The sequence below is a fragment of the Convolutriloba macropyga genome, chromosome 5 (assembly GCF_964194025.1).
Source record: "Convolutriloba macropyga chromosome 5, txConMacr16.3, whole genome shotgun sequence".
Lineage (NCBI taxonomy): Eukaryota > Metazoa > Xenacoelomorpha > Acoela > Convolutidae > Convolutriloba > Convolutriloba macropyga.
Genome location: NC_134472.1, coordinates 48,686,323 through 48,706,841, shown reverse-complemented (window position 1 = coordinate 48,706,841; position 20,519 = coordinate 48,686,323). Strand labels below are relative to the sequence as shown.

Below are 20,519 nucleotides of genomic sequence, written 5' to 3'. Positions count from 1 at the left end.
TAGAAAATACTGCTAATTGTTATTAATAGCCGCCCTCATCTTAACTGGTTATTATTGCGCTCCTATTTCTACGACTCCAAGAGTAGTATTGGTTTTCTTGCGGTTTTTTTTTAACCGAAAGTACTATTCGTTCAGACGACGTTTTGACCTAAAAGCGAAAGAGTAAAATTTTCTGAGCGGAATATGTTTTTTGATCTTGCGCTTCGATCAGTGATTGACTTTTCGACTGTTTTTTGACAGAATGCCGCATATAGATAACCATTTTAGCCGTTTTTCGTCCTCCAAGTGGCCCAGTTTTTTTGCTTATAATTTAGTTTTTTTGTAGAAATAGTTTTTATAGAAGCTGCACTAATGTGAACATCTGAAATTGAATCCACAGTGTTTTTGAGAGTATTAATGCGTTTTAAATTCTAATTAGCACATGTTTCTCATTTTTAAATTCATTCGTGGCTTGTTTTAATTTTTTTTTGGAATTTAAAGCGGACTTTTTTTTCAAAAATCATTGCATATGGCAACTTAACTTTGATATTTCATGCATTGAATGTGAGGTATTTTTGTTTTATAGAATTGTACACATGCTTGTGTGAGTTTGACAGTTTTTTGTCCATTTTTCATTTTTTAATTTAATTACTAGAAAGTCTTTGTGAACTTTCGGGGATTCTAATCGTCTTCTGCTAATAATTGAATTATTGTGCTGCAATTTTTTTTCAAGTGTATTTTTTTATAAACTTGATAATTTTTGAAGGAAATTTAATTAATTGCTCTCAAATAAAGTTTGTAGGAATCATATTAGTCCTGTCGGTCTTTTTAATGCAATTTTTTGCTTGACCAATTTTTCATCTGACGCATTTGACTTTTCGTCCTCAAAAACGGGATAAACAGGTAGCGCCCAGCGGGCATTAACTGCTCTTAGAGACTTTCAGCTCTCTAGTCTTCAGGTATGCGATTCACAGAATCTGTTTTGAAGACTTTTACTTATGGTGCAAAGGGCGGTTTTTAGAGATTGACCCCCCACTGTTGCCACCCATCAGCCCCCAGGTGCATACTTTCGCTGCGCTCTCTTGCGCCCCTTCATTTAAGCTAAAGCTAGCCTCACTAAACCGTGCCTAGCTACTGCCGAAGCCAACCGCTCGCCGGTCGTTTGAGAGCAATTCGCCCGACGTTAGTGGGTTAGGTTTGTTTCTCTACTTTTTTAATTTGATTTCTAGTTTTTATTTGATTTCTATTTGAGACCTGCAGTTCTATTGAGCTTCTGCTTTTATCAGTTGTTGAAAAAAATTGTTCTGGCATTTTTCATGATTTTATATGCATTGATTTCATTTGACGTAGTCCAGCACTGAGAGTTTGCTTTGAATGGCGTTTAAACTTGACTGATAAATGCTTTCTACGAATAATATTCGGCCTTCGTTTTGATTTTAAACTTTTTTGCCTTTAAATTATATTCTGTTGCTCTTGCCTTTTTGTTGACTAATTTGAAGGTTTTTCAACTATTTTGCTGATTTTGTATTTTTGCGATTTTTGGCGCATTGAATTTTATTGAATTTAAGTAGGCTCTGTTTACTACAAAGGATGCAAGTTCCTTTTGCTACAATAATGTCTCTTTTTGCAATTTGACAAAAAATTGAGAAATTGTACACATCTTTTCTCCTTTTCTTCAGAAATAGAGATGCTTGTGAGTTCATTGGTTGATATTTTGTGGCTGGATAACTAGTTTTCATTGCATGAAAGAGAAGTTTTGGTTTGCATGTGTACTTTTGCTACATGGAAAATAAATGGACTTTTTCCTAATTTTTTATGTTAATTTCTTCTGACAAGGTTTTTTTGTTCTTTAACCTAAGACTGTTGTTTTCTCCGCATCGATCCGTTCTGCAAGGAGATATTAGTTATATGAAAAGCCAGTTATTGTGGGGGATATTCCGAAATTCTTCAGGCTATGTCGAACAAGAATTTGTTTTGCTTTACCTCATCCGCTTTTTCGACATTTTTAGTGAAATCTTTTTGACTTCTCAAGGCGAGTATCATTCTTCGCCCGTTCTACTCAAAGTGTTTTTAAACAGCAGTTGCTCAGCAAAGCAACCAATCTATTAGGAACAAACAACTAAAAATTGTGTCTACATTTCTCAAACCACGTTATAGTTAATTAGTCAATTAATACTTATTTTTAAATTGATTTTTGTTATTTCTCCTTTTTTCCTTGAATTTTCATCTGATTTATGTGTGGTTATTTCGTAGATTGCTTTCTCCGGAATCTTCCGGTATTCTACTGGCTGTTGTTTGGACGGTTTCTTGTCAAGTCAAACGGTTTTAACCTTTCGCGCTTAAAAAGGGATAAACAGGTAAAGCGCGAAGGGTATTCAGTGGATGAGCATCTCTCTTACAGCCTTACTAGTCTCAGTATGCGATTCACTCGAACTGTTGAGACGTAAAATCAGCGTGGGAAGGGCGCCCTCAATCACCTCTAGTCCACTCTTCCTCGACCAGTCCCACATGCTAGTATCCCTAATCCCCAGGTGGCTACTATCGAAGGCAAACGCTCGCTAATTGTTTGAGAGCAATGCGCACAACGCTAGCAGTTATGGTCATTATTTAGTATTGTTAGTATTTGAACGGCCCCTCATGTGACGTTTTTGCCTTTTTCAGCTTTTTTAGGTTTTCTGGTATAACCTGAATTTTTCATATATTGTGCTCGGTGATTTATAAAAGTGGCGAGAAAAAGTTTATAATAAATTCATGGGCCGCACTGTTATTTGATATTAAGCTGTATACTTTTAGTTCAATCTGTCTTTAGTAGAACTTGTATACTTTTTTACTTCTATCTTTTGCAGGCACTTATGTTCTGGCTTGTTGACAACTTCCTGATGCAGCATGGGCAGCAAGAGAGGTACACAAAGATTATGACCACATTGCACAACTCTCGCATAGTATATGGGCCCAACCATGATCAATATGGGGACGCCCAGGTGCTCATATTCAATTCTGTCGAGGAGCAGCGACTGGAGGCTGACATAAATCCGTTCTTAGCTGATGCACAGGTGAAGATATCGTGAATCGGCAGAATAAGTAATCAGAATCAGTAGTCTAATGTGCAGTCTCTAATATGTTGGGAACTTTTGGGCACGCTTTTGTCTATTTACTGTTTGGTCCGTCACAGAAAACAATGTATTTACATTTCGAACTGGTGGAAGTTAGTTTAGCTTATGAAATCACAAATGGCATTTCAACGGTGGGACTTCAGGATGAATGTCTCTACACCTAAATATAAGACGTAAAGTATTGCGTTGACCCTTATCTCAGATGGCATTCGGTTATCATTCTATCAGGCAACTAAGTACAAATCGGGCCCTCAATGAAGAAGAGCGCATCTATCGTTCCGCATATTTCAGCAGGTTCTATACATTTTATTCGTTATTGACACGACAAAAACTGCTGATAGCCACAATTGTCCCGAGCTGTTTGTTGTAAGTGTTTGTCATTAACTTGCCATGTAATCAGCCATCAATGTGTTGAAATTTTAATAATTTGATCAGTACGCAATCACGTTGTTAATTTCACTACACATACTAATAGGTCTCAATGTGGTGAACTTTTCCATACACCATTGATAAGGGTTATGACTCAATATTTGCGACTTAGTAAAGAACTTAGATCAAAGGATGACATAGATAGCAACACCCATTCTACTTCTGTACAAAGAGCCACCTTTTTTCTGGTAACATCTATATGGCTTTGATAATCGATATCAATATGAAACCATAAGTTAAAACACTCACATTTCAAAATGTCGAAAATCCTACTTAGCCAGAAGTTGACTTCCGTAATTTTAAAACGTGCGCGTTTCGTTTTCGATTCTTGGGTTCTCGATAAACTCCAGAAGTTCTCAGGGACTTCAAGCAGTCACGTAACCATCACTTGTATACAGATGGGTGAAGACGCCATAAATATAAAATATAGAAAGTATAATAAGTGTATGGGAGAGTAGTAACGTATTTTTCACGCTATCACTGGCATTCAAATGTGTATAGGCTGAATTGTCTGCTTAGACTTACAGAAGACTACTCGCATGAGTTTGTGCGAAGCACAGAATGTTCCAACATTTTGTAAGTTGAAGTACTTCTTCCGATAAGGATATTCTTTTGGTTACTCGCAAGTTTTCAAGTTCCAAATTACAGGGAAATTACAGTTACTATTATGTTGTGCAAAAGCCTTACTTTTAACAAATTTATATTTATGCTGAAAGTCACGAATACGTCAGTTGTCAGCAGCGACGATAACTTGAGAAAGAGGCGTGGAGTTACACGTGTTTTTTTTTGCTATATAGACAATGTTGGACCAATAATATATATGTATATATTTGATATTTATACACCGCAAGTGCTACCAATCCAATCTGTCTATACCCTCCAAGTGTTCATATTTTTTTACTACTTGTTCCTATTTTGACTTGAATTTGCTACTGCATTTGGTCCAAAATTACCTGTATCATTACTAAAGGTTTAGTTGTTAATGAATTTACTAAGTAGTGGTTAATGATAGTGCTACCCAGATATACATTCCATTTTAATTTTATAATATTTATTGTCAATTAGAGCTAGTAGAACAATCTGTATTTACAATTCAAAATTTAATCTTTTCAAGTTGTACGTTCTCATACAAGAAGCAGCAACCTAGATGTATAAAGATCCGAGAAAAAAAAATGAATTACTCAATTCAATTCATATGTTGGTGCGGTAATATTTTCGGTATCAACTTTTGTTCCTTAGTGCGGTAGGAACTTTATGCTCATCTGGGATTTCTGGGCGACCGATATAATTGACACAGAAAAATCTGTGGTAACATTTAAAAACCTGTTATGTCTGAACTTTGCCGATTTTGACTATTGTTCTTTCTCGGTTTTAACAACAAATTTTGCTTTGGAAAATATGCCGATTTTTTCAGCAAAACGCTCTCAAACGATGTCTGCAGCAATTATATAAGTCCTGTGACCAATTTTTCGTGTAACTTTTCGTCCTCAGAAACAGGATAAACATGTAAATCCCGGAGGTCATTAAGTGGCTGAACAGCTCTTTTACAGCCTTGTTAGCCTATTGACCGAAAGTATGCTATTGACCGAAACTTCCGATGAGCCAATTTCATGGTGTGAAGGGCGGTGCTTAATCTTAAAAGTTTGACAACCCCCACCCTAAGACTCCCCTCGTCCACCCTCCTCCACCTGTTGATTTGAACTCCCCTCGTCCAACCCTATCCGCCCACCACAACGCTATATACCTGAGCCCCAGCTGGCTTCTAACGAAGCCGGACAGTAGTTTGGGAGCAATTATCCCGACGTTAGTCGGGTATGTTATTGATTCTCCTTCTTGGAGATAGCAGTGTTGCTGAACCGTTTGTTCCAACTTTCTTTTGGAATAAAATTAATGCTGGAAGTGAAACGCGTTTAAAAATGTTTTTCCCGCTGATCAATTGTGAAGAGCAGAGAAAAGAGTGGTTTTACATTCATAACGCTAGTTTTGAGAGCGAATCTTGTTAATGGCCGAACAGCGATAGCTCGGGTTATTATTGGCCTTCTCTTGATTTTTTACAAGGGGGTTTTGTATTGGGGCGCTGTCTTTTTTTTAAGATCTGTTCACACATTTTCATGATTTTTGAAGTCAAATTGGAGTAGTGATTTTGGTCACGCCGAAACAAGAATTGGAGCGAAAAAGCGAGTGGTTTTGCTGCGTGAAAATTTTTTGCTCTAATTTTAAAGTAGAGTGAGAATACAGTGAACAAAAATGTGCTTTCTTGATAGTAGTTTTTTGTTCACATGCAGCAATTTCACTTTGAATTTGTTTTTTTTTCAGTTTTTTGTATTGGATTTTTTTCTGAATGGTTTTCGCAATCCATTCATAGTCCCTTCTAGGTGTAGTTTTCTGTTTAGTCAATGAAAATTCTTTGAATTGTACGTCAGGACTATGCCTGCTATTTTTTATTTCGTCGCGATTTTTACGACCATATGACGTCACAACCACTTTGTTCATTCGTTCATGCAATTTAAACTGAAGTGACGTCATTTTTCGCTCTTAGTGGAGCGAGTTTTTTTGTTCATTCTCGTCATTAAATTTTTGGTCACACTTGACTTACCTCACTCTCAAAAATGACTTCCTCACCTTGAAATTGACTTTCATTTATTTTTATTCAAAGAGATAAGTGATCTAAATGAAGGTTCTTCGAGAGCAGCTAATAGAGGCAGCAAAAACTTATACAGATTTTTATTCAAATATAACATATCAGCCTTCAATGAAAAGACGCATTTTTTGGGTCCGTCTTTTTTACTGTTTTTAGACTGCGGGTCTAAGACGCTATTGCGGCTATTTTCTGGCAATCTGCCAGCTATGTTTCACGTGCGGCTTTTTCAAGAACTTTGGTTTTTGGTTCAAACTATGGGTTTCTGCTGTTTTTTTGGTAAATAAATAATTTTCACGCTCATATTTTGGCTATTCTATCAATTTTTGCCCTATGGTTCCCCGTATTTCATCGGTTGTGAACTATTCAGACACGTAATGATTGTAGGCATTTTACCAGTTTATTAGTTATAGGCAAGTGCTTCCGAGATTCTGGAATTCTTTGGCTACATATATTTTTTAACTTCGTTGAACAAAAATTTCTTTCGCTTTATATTATTTCACGGTTCGTTCAACATTTTGCGTGAAATCTCTAGTTTCTTCTCTATGTTTTAATTGTCCTTCACAATCGGTTTTCTATTGATTCTATCGTCTCAATTGATTCACAATCGGTTTTCTATTAGCAGCAAACTTTATTTCAGAATGAGCAACTCGGAAAATGACTAAAAAAGCGTGAAGGGGTCACTCAAGAAGTCAGAATGTTCTATAACAAATGCGCAAAAATGGTCAAGCAAAAATGTTTACAATTATTGCCTCGGTTGTTTATACAAAAGTACCGCTTCACCGTTTTTGCGCATTTGTTATAGAGCATTCTTTGACTTCTTGAGTGGATTTTCACGCTTAGTTATTCATTTTCTGAGTTGCTCATTCTGAAATGAAGTTTTTTGCTTATAGAAAAGCGATTGTGAGTACGCCTCTGGGGACAGCATTTTTGCATTTATAAAAATTTCCCCACTTTAAATTACCCCTGCCTGTAGATCGGTACAATTCGTCTGACGTCAGTCGGTTCATGTTAAACAGCAGTTTCTCAGCAGAACTGTAGAACCGACAGTCAGTATCAAAAAAACAAAATAAAAAATAGCCCAACTTTAGATGCCAGTTACTTGAACTTAGTTCTTAGTGCTTAGTTCCATATCTAATGCTTTTTGGTATAGATGCTATCCTCTATATCCTCATGAAGAAACAAGGAGTATGTCTAACTACAAAATGCTATTGAAATAGTTTGCACGTTAAATGTTTTCGTGCAGAATTTTTCCTATTCTTTCAATCCCAATCGGGGTAATGGGTATCCATGGCGGCTATTTTCCGGCAATCTACCCACTTCTTCAGTTTTGGTTCATAAGAGGTGGCTTCTAAATCATTTTAAACTCATTTCGACCGTATGTCAAATTCACTGTCTAAAAAGTACTGCGAGAGCAGTTCATTAAACTGCTGCTACAGGACTAGCGCTACAGGAACCTGGTGCTACAGAATTAGTTCTTAAATTTAAATCAATTTATTTTTCGTGCAATTTTTGCAAAACGAGCAATTATTACTGATCCCGTCTTCTTAACACGTCATCCATCTACATTGAATATGCATAATTCGCACTCTTATGCATAATCATAATCACTGGAGCTTTGTTTGTCTAATATGCTAGCTGTATCTTTTCATCTATTTTAGCAAAGTAAGGCTTAAGGTTAAGACGTCTGTTTGGATAGAGGAAGGGGGAGGGACTTGTAGGAAAAAAATTTTCAAAATGACCTTTCAACATTGAAAATTACCGGCAGTTCCTAATTACATATTGGAAGCTGCGCTAATGTTCCAGCTTCTCAGTTCCAGCTTGTTCAACTCCTCTTCGAGTCGAAAAAATCTATAAAATGAGTGAAAAATTGAATTTATATATAAAATACTTGAAAAATTGAACGAAGAGTGAAAAATTGAATTTATAATGAACTTATGGCTTCCATCAATTTCGGCAAACTTGGCAATTTTCAAAGCAATAAAAACTTGGCATATTGCCGGAAATTAGCTGCGATTGCTTTGTAGATCTGCAGTCTCTATTAACTGCTAATTAAGGCCGCAATAAGATTCCTAAATAAATTAGTTGCTCTGAAATAACCTGTTAGAAAGGTGACGCATCCAGTTCACCTTCCATAATGTTCAAGATGTAAACAGAACACTACTAACATGAACACACAAATTTTTCATTTTAGGAAAACGGCCTATTGAAGTTAATAGTCCAACAAATTCGAGAGACCGTTACACAAGTCGAGTTTTAATTAGCAAACGCCAACTTTGTAGAAAACGCCAAGTTGCATCTCAATGAATATAACTGGCTGGCCACGTTACAGGTAGCAACCAATGCAGACAACAATCAAAAGCTTACAAATTTTCGAAACTGTCGAAGTCAAAAAATTATTAGAAATGAACTCAAACCCTTAAGTAGTCAATTGTGGCTAGGTAGCAAATAAGACTTAACTAATGACTAAGCGACAGAACAATAAACCATTTCAAAACATGCAAAACTATAAACAAGTCTGCAGTTTCTCTAAGGAGTCATGTTGCAATCTATCTATATATTTTCATTCATAGCTAACACTTTTAAAAATGACTTGACTTGTTTTTTTTTAAAAAATTAAAATAAAATGTTAGTGATTTTTTATCACTAACATTTTATTTTTTAAATTTTTTTTAAAAAAAAAACAATTCAAGTCATTTTTAAAAGTGTTAGCTATGAATAAAAATATATAGATAGATTGTAACATGACTCCTTAGAGAAACTGCAGACATGTTTATAGTGACACTTAGTAACATAACATTAAAACTCGCTAAATCAAGAAAACCGAATAATTTTTGTCAATAAAAGTCCGAGTCGTTTTAAAAGCCTTCAGTTATAAATTCAAAAGATACCAATAAAAAGGCCAATGAGACCTATCATCAATGAGACTAAGTGACAGAACAACAAAGTAACAACAAGCGGCAAAAAGAATTTGAAAGCAAGGCGCATCAAATTCTTGAAAAACCGTAACACGAGTAAATTGGTCAAAATTTGTCTCATAAAAGTGGCACTTAGAGCTGTGCATAATGCGACAAAATGACAGAATAAATTACGATAGATGGAAAAACTCCCAAAAAACATTTCGAAAAGTTTTGTTCCATCATTTTTGTTCCAACGCCGTTTTCTAATTGTACTCTAAAATTAGCGTAGGAGCCCCTCTTAAAATTTGGCGCCCCCAGTACCTCTCTCAAAAAGCCACTTAATGTTCTCAAAAACGGGAAAAGGTAAATCCCGGAGAACATTAAGTGGCTTTTTGAGAAAGGTACTGGGGGCGCCAAATTTTAAGAGGGGCTCCTACGCTAATTTTAGAGTACAATTAGAAAACGGCGTTGGAACAAAAATTCGTATTCGCAACTGTGATTTTTCGTTCGTGCGGCATTTTGACCGTTTTTTTCAAGTTTTTTTGGAACGCTTTTCCGATTAAATTACTGGTCAGTTCGAGGTCTTTGGTTTGACCAAACGAAGTCCTGTGGTTTATGCAATTTTTGGTTTGACCAATGTTTCCGACCCTTTTAACTTCTCAAAAACGGGAAAAGGTAAATCCCGGAGAAGTTAAAAGGGTCGGAATCATTGGTCAAACCAAAAATTGCATAAACCACAGGACTTCGTTTGAGAACAATTAATATTGCTGCTTCAATTAGCTGTTCTCAAATAGCGTTCTTAAATAAAGTAGTGACAAAAATTCAGTTGACCTTATCTGGTTGAATTAAAGTATACAAACGTATCCTTACAAAAGTATACTTAATATACTTACCTCTTAAAATGACTTCCTCACTGTCAAAATAAGTTGCATGTGAGCAAAAACTTAATTACGCGAACGATAACATAGCGAAAAAAAACCGAAAAAATTATGGTTAAGATAATTAAGTCAAATACCTAAACACCTTTTACTGAAAAACTGTTTTGAAATATCTGCTCGCGATCAAAAATTTTCCCTCGATTAGCAAATATTTTTTAGACCAACTTTTCTCTCTCAAAAATGCGGCATGAGCAGAGAACCACTCTCTTCTCACTGTTCTTCAGATTTCTTCGGCACTTTGAGTGAGTCGGAAAAAGAGAGCGCCCAAGTACAGCTCAAATTTTTTGAATCCTAAGAAAAATCTAGAGAAGGCCAATAACAGCTCGCTATCGCAGCTATTAATAAGGAACTGTGCTTCAACTCAATGTCCATGGACTTGTTTTGTTTATAGTCCAATTTTATGAGACAAAAATGCATAGAAAAATCAACAGATCCAAATAACGGCAGAACTCTGAGCGTAATTAAAAACTGTTCACTAAAAGTAATAAATTCAAGTTTTTCGCAAAAATCAAGGCTCATAGTCACATTTTATCATCCTTTATAATTTGGAATCATGTCATCGGGACTACGCATTTGCTCACGATACAGAACGACTCTGAAACAAAATTTTGAAATCTTCCAGTAGCGTAAAATCAACAATACAAATTATTCTCTGTTCAATTTGTTTGATGTATATCCAGCACAGCTGAAGGCACCAATCCTAAGTCAAACAAAGGTCGCTCAAGGTCCTCGTTGCTGAAGACTTTCTTGGGGAATGAAGTCATTAAGCTGAAGTTTGGGGGTAATGGAACAGGAGAGTTAAGTTGCACAAACAGCCGGACAGCTGCTAGTGTCTCTGAGCTGCTAAATTTTTGCACTTTGGGAGGAGCGCCTCGAAAACGAATCTGAAACAAAGAACTAATAAAATCATTAATCTTTCATGCCGAGATTGGTTTCTTTTTACATTTCCGATGCTTTTGAACTTTCACAACGCCGATGGAAATATCAGCGCCGGTAAGCAGTCTAGCAGGAAAAAATTTCCAATATAGTCAGCAAAAAATTATTTTTGATATCGAAAACTTCTTAGAAAACCTATGAAAAGCTAAAACAAAATTGATACCTGTTTCCTAAATTTGGATTGGTTTTGAAAATTCATGAACTGAGTGCAGAAATCATTTTTTTGAGTGAGTTAAGTCGGAAACTTATCACACAGTTGACCTAAAGCTGACGCCAATTAGAGTAATAAATGACAGCACGCATTCAACAGCAAAGCAGTAGAAGTCACTGAGAATGAAGTCAAATGGTGGCAAGTATCATTGATGGCGACCACGAATAAAAACAAAAAGAAACACTGAATTTCCAACACCACATTAGATCATCGTAATATGGTAAAGGTTGTGTAATTTGACTACGAAGGATGCAATATGACAACAAAATGCTGATTAATGTACAGAGAAAAGTAAGGTAATGATAATCATTAAAATCATTTCCAAGAAATCACCTGAATTATAATTCAAAGAATTGAACAAACCAAATACAAAACTATCAGCCTCTAAAATAGCATCTGATAGTAAACAAATCTTATACCAAGATGTCCACGAAAATAAACAGAAGACTGCAGAAATCTAAAATTTATTTCATTAGTATTTTAAGAAAAATATGGTTGTCAAAGTTATTATGACCAATAAAGTCAACGTAACAAAACTAAATGCATTGACATCACAAAAACATCAAACATTTTTGGTGCAACACAAACAACATCAATTTTTACTTAAAATAAAATCTATGAAAATAAGTGGCATCAAAGCAATAAAAATACGCAATTAAAAGGTTAAATCGTAAACACTGTGCACTAACGATCACTAGAAAGCATTTGTCAACTTGATGAAAACACTTCATCATTACTCATCATTAGATAGACTGAAATATTCCTCATTAGAGAGCCAATGAGACTGACCATGAGTGAGACTAAGAGTCAGGCAACAAGAAAATTACAAAAAAATGGTAAATGCAAAATCACTGAATTTTTTGGAACCAAGTGTCAAAGGCGTGAAAACTAAAAGATATGACAAAATCTTGCAATAGAAGGGAGCAAATGAGAGCTGTTAAAACTGGGAAAATTGAAAGATCAGTAAAAAGGACCATAAAAGTTGAAAAATCCAAAAAAAATTGCAACAATTTTTTTTTGAGAACAAGTGCCAAAGTCGTTAAAACTGTTAGATTTGAATTCAAATCAATCTTTTACCTGAAACACGACCCTTAGAGATCCAGTGAGCCCTTTCAATAATGAGACTTAGTAACAGAACAGCAAATAGAACTACAAATACTGACAAAAGTATTCGTGCGAAGGGACGAGAAGAACAGCAATGAGAAAGCAAATTGCTTCACATAAAAACATTTGCTCACGAAAACCGAAAATCTGTTTAATCAACGATGGTTTACCTCACTTAAAACCCAAATCGAAAAACTCTCACGCCATGAACGACTCTTTTTTCGCTCCTCTTAGTACTCCAGCGTATCAGCACTCCATTTGACTTCTCATTGACGAGAGAAGGTCGAAAAAAGTGTGAACAGATCTTCAGCAACACCAATACAACAAGTCAGCACACCAATAATACAAATTCTTTATTGTAACAGGCAGGGCAAGTCCTGAAATACAATCCAAGAATTGAAAGAAAAACAAATAAAATCCTTGACGTGACCAGACTGCTTGAAAATACAGAGATTTAGAGAAAAACAAACACTAGGTTTGAACTAATGAAAGCCAATGTTTCTCTTAAATCTACTCAAACACTCACCCGCAAGCTCATAAAATTGTTGAATACACAAAGCGCAAAAACCTCCAATTAATTTTCAAAAGTCATGACTAATTTGCTCCATTTTCTCTAATAATGTCTTCAAATTAAGTTCCTTCTTCTAAATGTCTAAAAAGCGAATAACCTAAATTTTGGCAAAAACAAAACTGGCAGGACATAATAGACACAAACAAGCAAAAGCGTCAAACGCGAAAACTAAAAATGAGCCAAAATTACTAAAACATCGGTAATGTTCTTGAAGCTAATGCTTTGAAAACCAAATTTTTGCCCCAAAAACCTACAAATTAACACAAGGACAAAGTTAGAAAAGCTTTGTTGGTCATAAAATAGGTGACAAACTTTTTCGTAAAAACATTTCACATTGGCGCTTCATTTTTGGCATTACTTAAACACATAAAAGTCCATTAAAAAAATCGCTGGCACAAGACCTTTCGGAACTATGAACGACGTTAATTTAAACCTAAAGGAACTCAAAAAATTAAAACGTGAAAAATTTTGGCTTGAAAACACGGGAAAACGACCTTTTCATATTAAATTTAGGCACAGTAAGCACTTAAAAGCCAACGAAAACCAGCTTAGGGCCTCTGAGGAAACTTAATGCCAACTTGCTTTACCTGTACAACCCAGAGAATTCGCTAATTAATGAACTCAGTATAAGCATTTTTCCAGCAAGATCAAACTTTGACAGTCAACAAAGCACAATCCTAAATGCGCAAACAAACAAAAGTGAACAAAAATGAACAATTGTTGAACAAACAAAAATATACAATTGTTTCTATAAAAATTAAAACAACGATTAACATTATACGTTCTTACGATGCGTTTCCCGTTCAACAAACTGGCGACAACCATTAAGAAACAAACAAAAAGGGGGTAACTAAAAGAAAGAACAACACAATGAACAAAACTGGGTTAAACTAAACAATTCGCTACTGCTTTGGAAAAAGGTTTGTGTCAAAGTCATGGAAACCTTTAACTCTGAGCTGCAAAGACTAATTCAACTAAATTACACATTATTAGGAACTTAACAAACCTTTGATTCATCAGTCTAGCTGAAAAAACAAAATGAAAAAGAAATACAAACAGCTAATACTTTTTGAAAACAAATAGTCTCAAAGTCGTAAAAAGCAGTAGCTATGACCTCGACAATAAATTTTACACAGTTATGCCTCATTAGCAGCCAACGAGAACTGTTATCAATGAGCCTAAGTGATAAGAGAACAAAAAGGGGCAAACCAAAAGTTTGCTCATATTTTCTAAAAACAAATAGTCTCAGAGAAAAAAAACGCTGCAAACGAACTCAAAATGTTAATTAAATTTACTTCATCACAAGTGTAAGCAACCCTTTAATGACAGTCAGTGATCGGACAACAAAAACAAAAATTAACTTAACAATTCAAATATAGCTGGCAGATTGCCAGAAAATAGCCGCAATAGCTTCGGTCTGCAATCTCAAAAAAGACAAAAAAAATTTTCATTAAATGCTGAGATGATATATTTTGATTTTGCATCTGTATAACTTATTGCTGCTCCTAAATAACTTTCAATTAGAGTGACATACACTCAGTTGACCTTATCTCTTTGAATTAAAATTAATAAAGTCAATTTCAATGTGAGGAAGTCTTTTTTGAGAGTGAGGTGAGTCACGTGTGACTAAAAAATTAATCACGCGAATGAACAAAAAAAAACTCGCTCCACTAAGAGCGAAAAATGACGTCACGCACGCACTTCAGTTTAAATTGCATGAACGAATGAAAAGCAAATTTGAAGTGGCTGTGACGTCATATGGTCGTAACAAAAATTTTGGCGACGAAATAAAAAAAACATACCCGGCAGATTGCCGGAAAATAGCCGCCGTTGATTCCAATGAGCATGATTGGGATTGAAATAACAGAAGATATTGAAAAAAAAAGATTTTTGTACAAAAACATTTTTTAAGTCCGATTTATTTTGATGGCATTTCGTAGTTGAACATACTTCTGTTTCTTAGAGAGAGGCTACATGGGCTACTATCAATAACAATAAGCATTAGAGATGGTAAATAAGAATTATAGGAACGACGTTCAAATAGCGGGCATCTAAAATTGGGCTTTATGGATTTATCCGTTTTTAATTCTGACATCGATTTTTGTACTAACTCTGTTCATTGTGAATTGCTTTGCTGAGCAACTGATGTTCAAAATCACTTTTAGCAGAATGAGAGAAACTAGCCTAGAGAAGTCAAAAAGTTTTCACGCAAAATGTTGAAAAGGCGGTAAAATGAGGTAAAGCGAAACATTTTTTTATTCGACGAAGTAAAAAAAGAATAGGAGCGCTATAATAGCCGGCTGAGAAGATGAGGGCGGCTATTAAACAAGAGAAGGCCAATAATAGCCCCAGCTATCGTTGTGCGGCTATTAATAAAAGCTTTAGCTGACCATGGAGGGATTCGGTCAATTGCATTTACGCATATTTAACATCAAGAAGTCGACAAAAATGTGAACAGATCTTTAAAAAAACTCTGAATCTCCTATTTATTTTATTAAACTTCTCAATTCAAAAAGAGGGAAATAAATGAAATCAAAATCAAATTCTGAAATCTATTTTTCTCGATAGATCTCCACAATGGGCTGCTCCAAATCTTTTTTTTTCAGCAGACCTCGTGATCCTAATCGTGCTTAATCAATAAGCTACAGCACAATAGACAAACTGAAAAAAGATACATATCGATATAACCGTCAAGGAAAAGCGTGTTAGAAGAAAAATGGTCACAATCTGTGCACTTTTTTTCCACAAACAGTAATATAACATAACCGACTAAACGTCGGAAGAATTGCTCTCGAACGACTAGTGGCAGCTCTAATGAATTGCAGCCTGCTCCAGTCGGGGAGGGGGAGGAGTCTATATGGGACTAAGAAGTTCAATAATGGGCTTCAAATAACCACATTAGAGGTTAACATATTCCACTGTTAAGATTTAAAGTGAAAAATGGCACCAGTATCGGCGAACTTTTCGTAGACTTTTAGTATTAAATTGCCGCCAATTCAGTTCAGCTGCTTGAAATTGTGATTGAGAAAGAAAATTAGATCACGCGAAACTTAGAAAGTCAAGGGCGTGAAAGTCACTCGAAAAGTCAAAACTGTCTCGCGAAAATTTTCCATAAAAAAAGACACACACGTTTAAAATAATTGCTATGAACTTCGATCAAGAGCAATTAATAAGCTGACATGATAGGACATTATAAAATTGTCCTCAAAGCACTTCTGATACTATGTGTTCAACAAGTCACTACCGATCCAGGACACCCTAAACAACAAAAAACAGAAATTAGAAAAAATAAAAATGGGTGAAAAACACTTAAGTACTTCATTTATCTGAAAAATACTGTCGCCCTCCCAACATTCCAGTGATTCCTTTTAGTAGGCCAAATTGCTCTATTTAAATATACCAATTAACCCACGCACAAGCCTTGAAAGAGGTTTAATGGCCAATATTAATAAAAATCGAGAAATGACAAAAAAAAAGTGAAAACAATTGCAAATTTTAATAAAATGTTGCCAAAATTTGTGATTTTAATATTTCGGAACCATTTCATTGTCTCCAGAGGCCATCTAAAAACCCAATTTCAAGCTTTCAAGAGCTTCATTGGCTCATAAAGATGGATAAACTAAGAACATGGCAATAATTTTCAAAAAATTGGATAAAAATTTCAAATTTTGTCAAAAAAATTGCAAAAATTTGTGATATTGGAACTTGTTAAACCATTTCATTGTCCCTAGAAACTATGGAGTAATTTACTATCAAACCATATAGGAAGTTGACTGTCTGCTGATGCAGGAAAAACTAAAAACAAATATTTCAAACTTGAAAAAGATGCAAATGTTATCAAAAAACTGCTAAGATTCGTGATATTAAAAATTTGAAAACAATTCCAATTCCACTAAAAACTATGCAGTAGCCTATTATCAAACCCTAGAAGTGTTTCTATGGCCCCTGAGAATGGAAAAGTAAAAAATAACAATAATTTTCAAAAAATTAATCGATGATAGCGTCGCTATCGCTTCGCGGATATTAATTACTGTTTCTAAGCATTTTAAAACATATCCCAGCCTCCTGTGGTATAATTGAGTTAGTTAACATGACTTATTGAGACCCACCTGTATTCTAGTTTCTTTATAATCTGCTGCTGTTTTGGGAGCAATTGCACCGTTAGCACCAGTTGCAGTTGTAGCTGTTGGTTGCTGAACAGATGAGGTTTGAGTGGGCACCAATGTCGATATGTTGGTACTACCACCATCAGCAGCCGCTTTCTTGTTGGCTCTGTCTCGAGCGATATCCGCTTTCACTTTCTCTCTTAACATTTAAATACAATGTTTTGTAGTCAGACTAAACGTAATTTTTCCGAATGTTTAACTGTTTCGACTAAACCTTTTTATCAGATTGCCTTCGTAACGATGGAATTGAAAAATTGTAACAATCTTGCAGTCTTTCAATTTTACTTCGAAGACGATGGTGTCACTTTTGTCGAAAGAAAATTGAAAGACAGGAATTGATTCAGTTTCAAAGAGAACTCAGTTCAAAGTTTCAAATCAGTTCAGTTCAAAATGAAACTTTTACAACCAATTTGTTATACCAATTTCCGAATAGCCATAGCGCAAAACATACCGAAAATTAAGTTGATGCAGTAATTCGCAATAGCAGTTCAGACAAACTTTTTGTGGTAGTTAATCGGCATTGCAAGTGATCTACGTTTAGTTTAATTAAACCCATTTTTTAATAATTAAATAGCTTATTTCAGAGAACATAATATTAATATTACATTAAAATATTTACGTTATAATATTACAATAATATTTACAAAATAACGAAAAGCTACGCAAAAATTGTGCCGGTGCCTTCGTAGAGGGCTCCGCGATTCATTTTTTGCTGTCAAAATTTGATTTTTCTAAATTCTAAAGTTGGTTTTTAACAGTGTTTCTTCAATTTGAGTTTTTTATATAAAGAACTTCTTTTTCTCTTTTTTTCTAAGTTGGCGAAGTCTGGATGTTCGCTTGAGTATGCAACAATATGCCATAGTAGAGGGCATTTAGTAGTGAATTGTTGAAAATTGCCATTTCAGCTATCTCTGTGTAATGCTTTTGAATCACATTGTTAAGAAAAGAAAAAAAATTTCACAAATGTTAATAAGATTATCATCTATGTTGTATACATCTGGGCACGCTGTGAAGTAGGTCAAACGAAGACATGTCCGTTCCTTGCTTGAAGATTAATAATACTATGCTGATCGTTCTGCTGTACTTTGCTATTCTGTTGTAAATTTTGTTGTTTTTTTTCGACTAAATCTATGCGGTTCTGTATTTATACTTTACAAGCGAGGATAAATTAACTCTTTCTCTCTCACACATTAGCTTGGTACCCGGTTTACGGGGATCACTTAGATAAAAAATTATAACATAACTTCTAAGGGGTCAACCCCTAAGGACTGCCCTTCATAAATATAAGTCTCCAAGACAGTTTCTGTGAATCGCATACTTGCAGACTAGTGAGCTGAAATGATGTAAGAGCACTTAATGCCCACTGGGTGCTACCTGTGAAATGGGTCACGCGAAAAAGCGCATAAACATAGCCGGCAGATTGCCGGAATAGCTGCGAAAGAATAGACCTGCGTGCCATATAATAGAGATAGAAACAGATACAGATCTAAATTGAAAAAAAATCGACGCCACTCAAAAAACTAGGCTAAATACATTCAGCGATAAATTAATAAAGCTTGTTAAAATTCATTCCTCAGAAGCCTCTTATTAGGGACCTTTACTGCACATATGAGTTCCTTTGACCTTAAGCAAATTCAGTTTAAACTTAAGTTTTAAAGTGCAAAAATCATTTTATTGAGTGAGGTAAGTCATGTATGATCAAAATCTAATCACGCAAATAACCTAAAAACTTTCGCTAAAGCGAGTGAGAAATGACGTCACGCGCGCAAATGCCGTTGGTGAGAGGAAGAAGTCATTCAGAAAATTTGACTTTTTCAGCTTTGTTGTGTGAAATGAAAAACGAAAAAAGAGCGTCAGACGACGAAACAAAAAAACATAGCAGGACAAGTCCTGACGTACAATTCAAAGAACTTTCATTGACTAAACACAAAACTAGACCTAGAACGGACTATGAATGGATTGGGAAAACCATTTAAAAAAAATTCGATCCAAAAAATCGAAAAAACAGTAATCAAAGTTAAATTGCCGCATGTGAACAAAAAACCACTAGCGAGAAAGCGAATTTTTGTTCAAACAACGTTTTCTCACTACATTAAATTTAGAGCAAAAAAACTTCACGCCGCAAAACCACTCGCTTTCTCGCTGCACTTCCTGTTTCGGCGTGACCAAAATCACCACTCCAATTTGAGTTTAAAAATCATGAAAATGTGGGAACAGATCTTGAAAAAAACATAGCAGGACAAGTCCTGACGTACAATTCAAAAAATTTTCATTGATTAAACAGAAAACTAGAACAAGAACGGACTATGAATGGATTGGAAAAACCATTTAGAAAAAAATCCGAACCACAAAAAAATCGAAAACTGTAAAAATCAAAGTGAAATTGCCGCATGTGAACAAAAAACCACTAGCGAGAAAGCGAATTTTTGTTCAAACACCGTTTCCTCACTCTACTTTCAATTTAGAGCGAAAAAATTTCACGCCGCAAAACCACTCGTTTTTTCGCTCCACTTCCTGTTTCGGCGTGACCAAAATCACTACTCCAATTGACTTCAAAAATCATGAAAATGTGTGAACAGATCTCAAAAAAAAGACAGCGCCCCAATACAATTCAAATTCTTTGAATTGTAAAAAAAACCAAGAGCACCGCAATATAGCTACGCTCAGCTTACAGCTTCGCAGCTATAAAAAGACCGACAGGACTAATATAATTGCTACAAACTTCGTTTGAGAGCAATTAACAAGCACCACCATTAAGCAGGATATTGAGAAAATTGTACAATTTAAAAGATTTCAGTTGTTTACGGAACTGGTGCTGTCCACTCAAATTCTGACAAATCATTGTTCCGCATAAAAACATTAGCGTGCTTTACAACACTGACAAAAAACTCTTCTTTTTGCAATACTCGACCAATTAAAATTCGTCTTTAAAAATTGTTTTCCAGTGGAGCAATTTTGCAAGAGACCCTTGAAGAGGACCCAATAATCGTCAAACGTAAGAGCACTGTCAGAATGGAAACTTTTTTAACATGAGCAGATCATTTTGAACCAACATAAAACTGATTGGCAACATGTTATATTGAGCAAAGCTTTCCTTGTATTCGTTGTCAAAGCTTGTTTCTGGAGGTTTTCCACCTTCCGGCAATTAGGCAAATTGGAAAGCCAAACGTTGTTGGAAGCATAAAGAACGACCAATAAAATATAACTTTTGTATAAATTTAGTTAATATTAATAATAGAAAACGCCGCATTTCTTTTCAAGTAAACAAATTTCTGTTGAGTTTTGGAAAGTCTCTGGTTGAAGTGATGCATCCAATCAAGCCGATTTTTAAGAATTTATCCCCAGGTCCATAGAACTCGAATTAAGTGGAATTTCGCGCAAAGCTTAGCTTGCGTTTGGTCAATTCTAAGTTCAAACAAATAGCTTCAAAAGCTTGATTGATCTGTTCAAATCATTTTGAAGAAAAAACAATTCAACTTGACTTCACATTATTGATGTGTCATCTGCCAAAAGAAACGAACAGTTGTCGAGTAA

The 20,519-nt window shown here is 35.2% G+C and overlaps 2 protein-coding genes across 2 annotated transcripts in view; one reads left to right on the top strand and one right to left on the bottom strand.

Annotated features, from left to right (window-relative positions):
- LOC142339438 (store-operated calcium entry regulator STIMATE-like) overlaps nt 1-4,638 on the top strand; it is a 432,078-nt gene extending 427,440 nt beyond the window's left edge. Inside the window, exon 8 of the mRNA XM_075389470.1 lies at nt 2,826-4,638. Within this exon, the coding sequence (XP_075245585.1) occupies nt 2,826-3,047 (222 nt within the window). The 3' untranslated portion in view covers nt 3,048-4,638. The remainder of the gene's footprint in view (nt 1-2,825) is intronic.
- A 5,830-nt stretch (nt 4,639-10,468) lies between these two features.
- LOC142339436 (UBX domain-containing protein 1-B-like) overlaps nt 10,469-20,519 on the bottom strand; it is a 394,986-nt gene continuing 384,935 nt past the window's right edge. Inside the window, exons 8-9 of the mRNA XM_075389467.1 lie at nt 16,929-17,124; nt 10,469-10,881 (exon numbers count right to left, since the gene is read on the bottom strand). Coding sequence (XP_075245582.1) covers nt 10,654-10,881; nt 16,929-17,124 — 424 coding nt within the window. The 3' untranslated portion in view covers nt 10,469-10,653. The remainder of the gene's footprint in view (nt 10,882-16,928; nt 17,125-20,519) is intronic.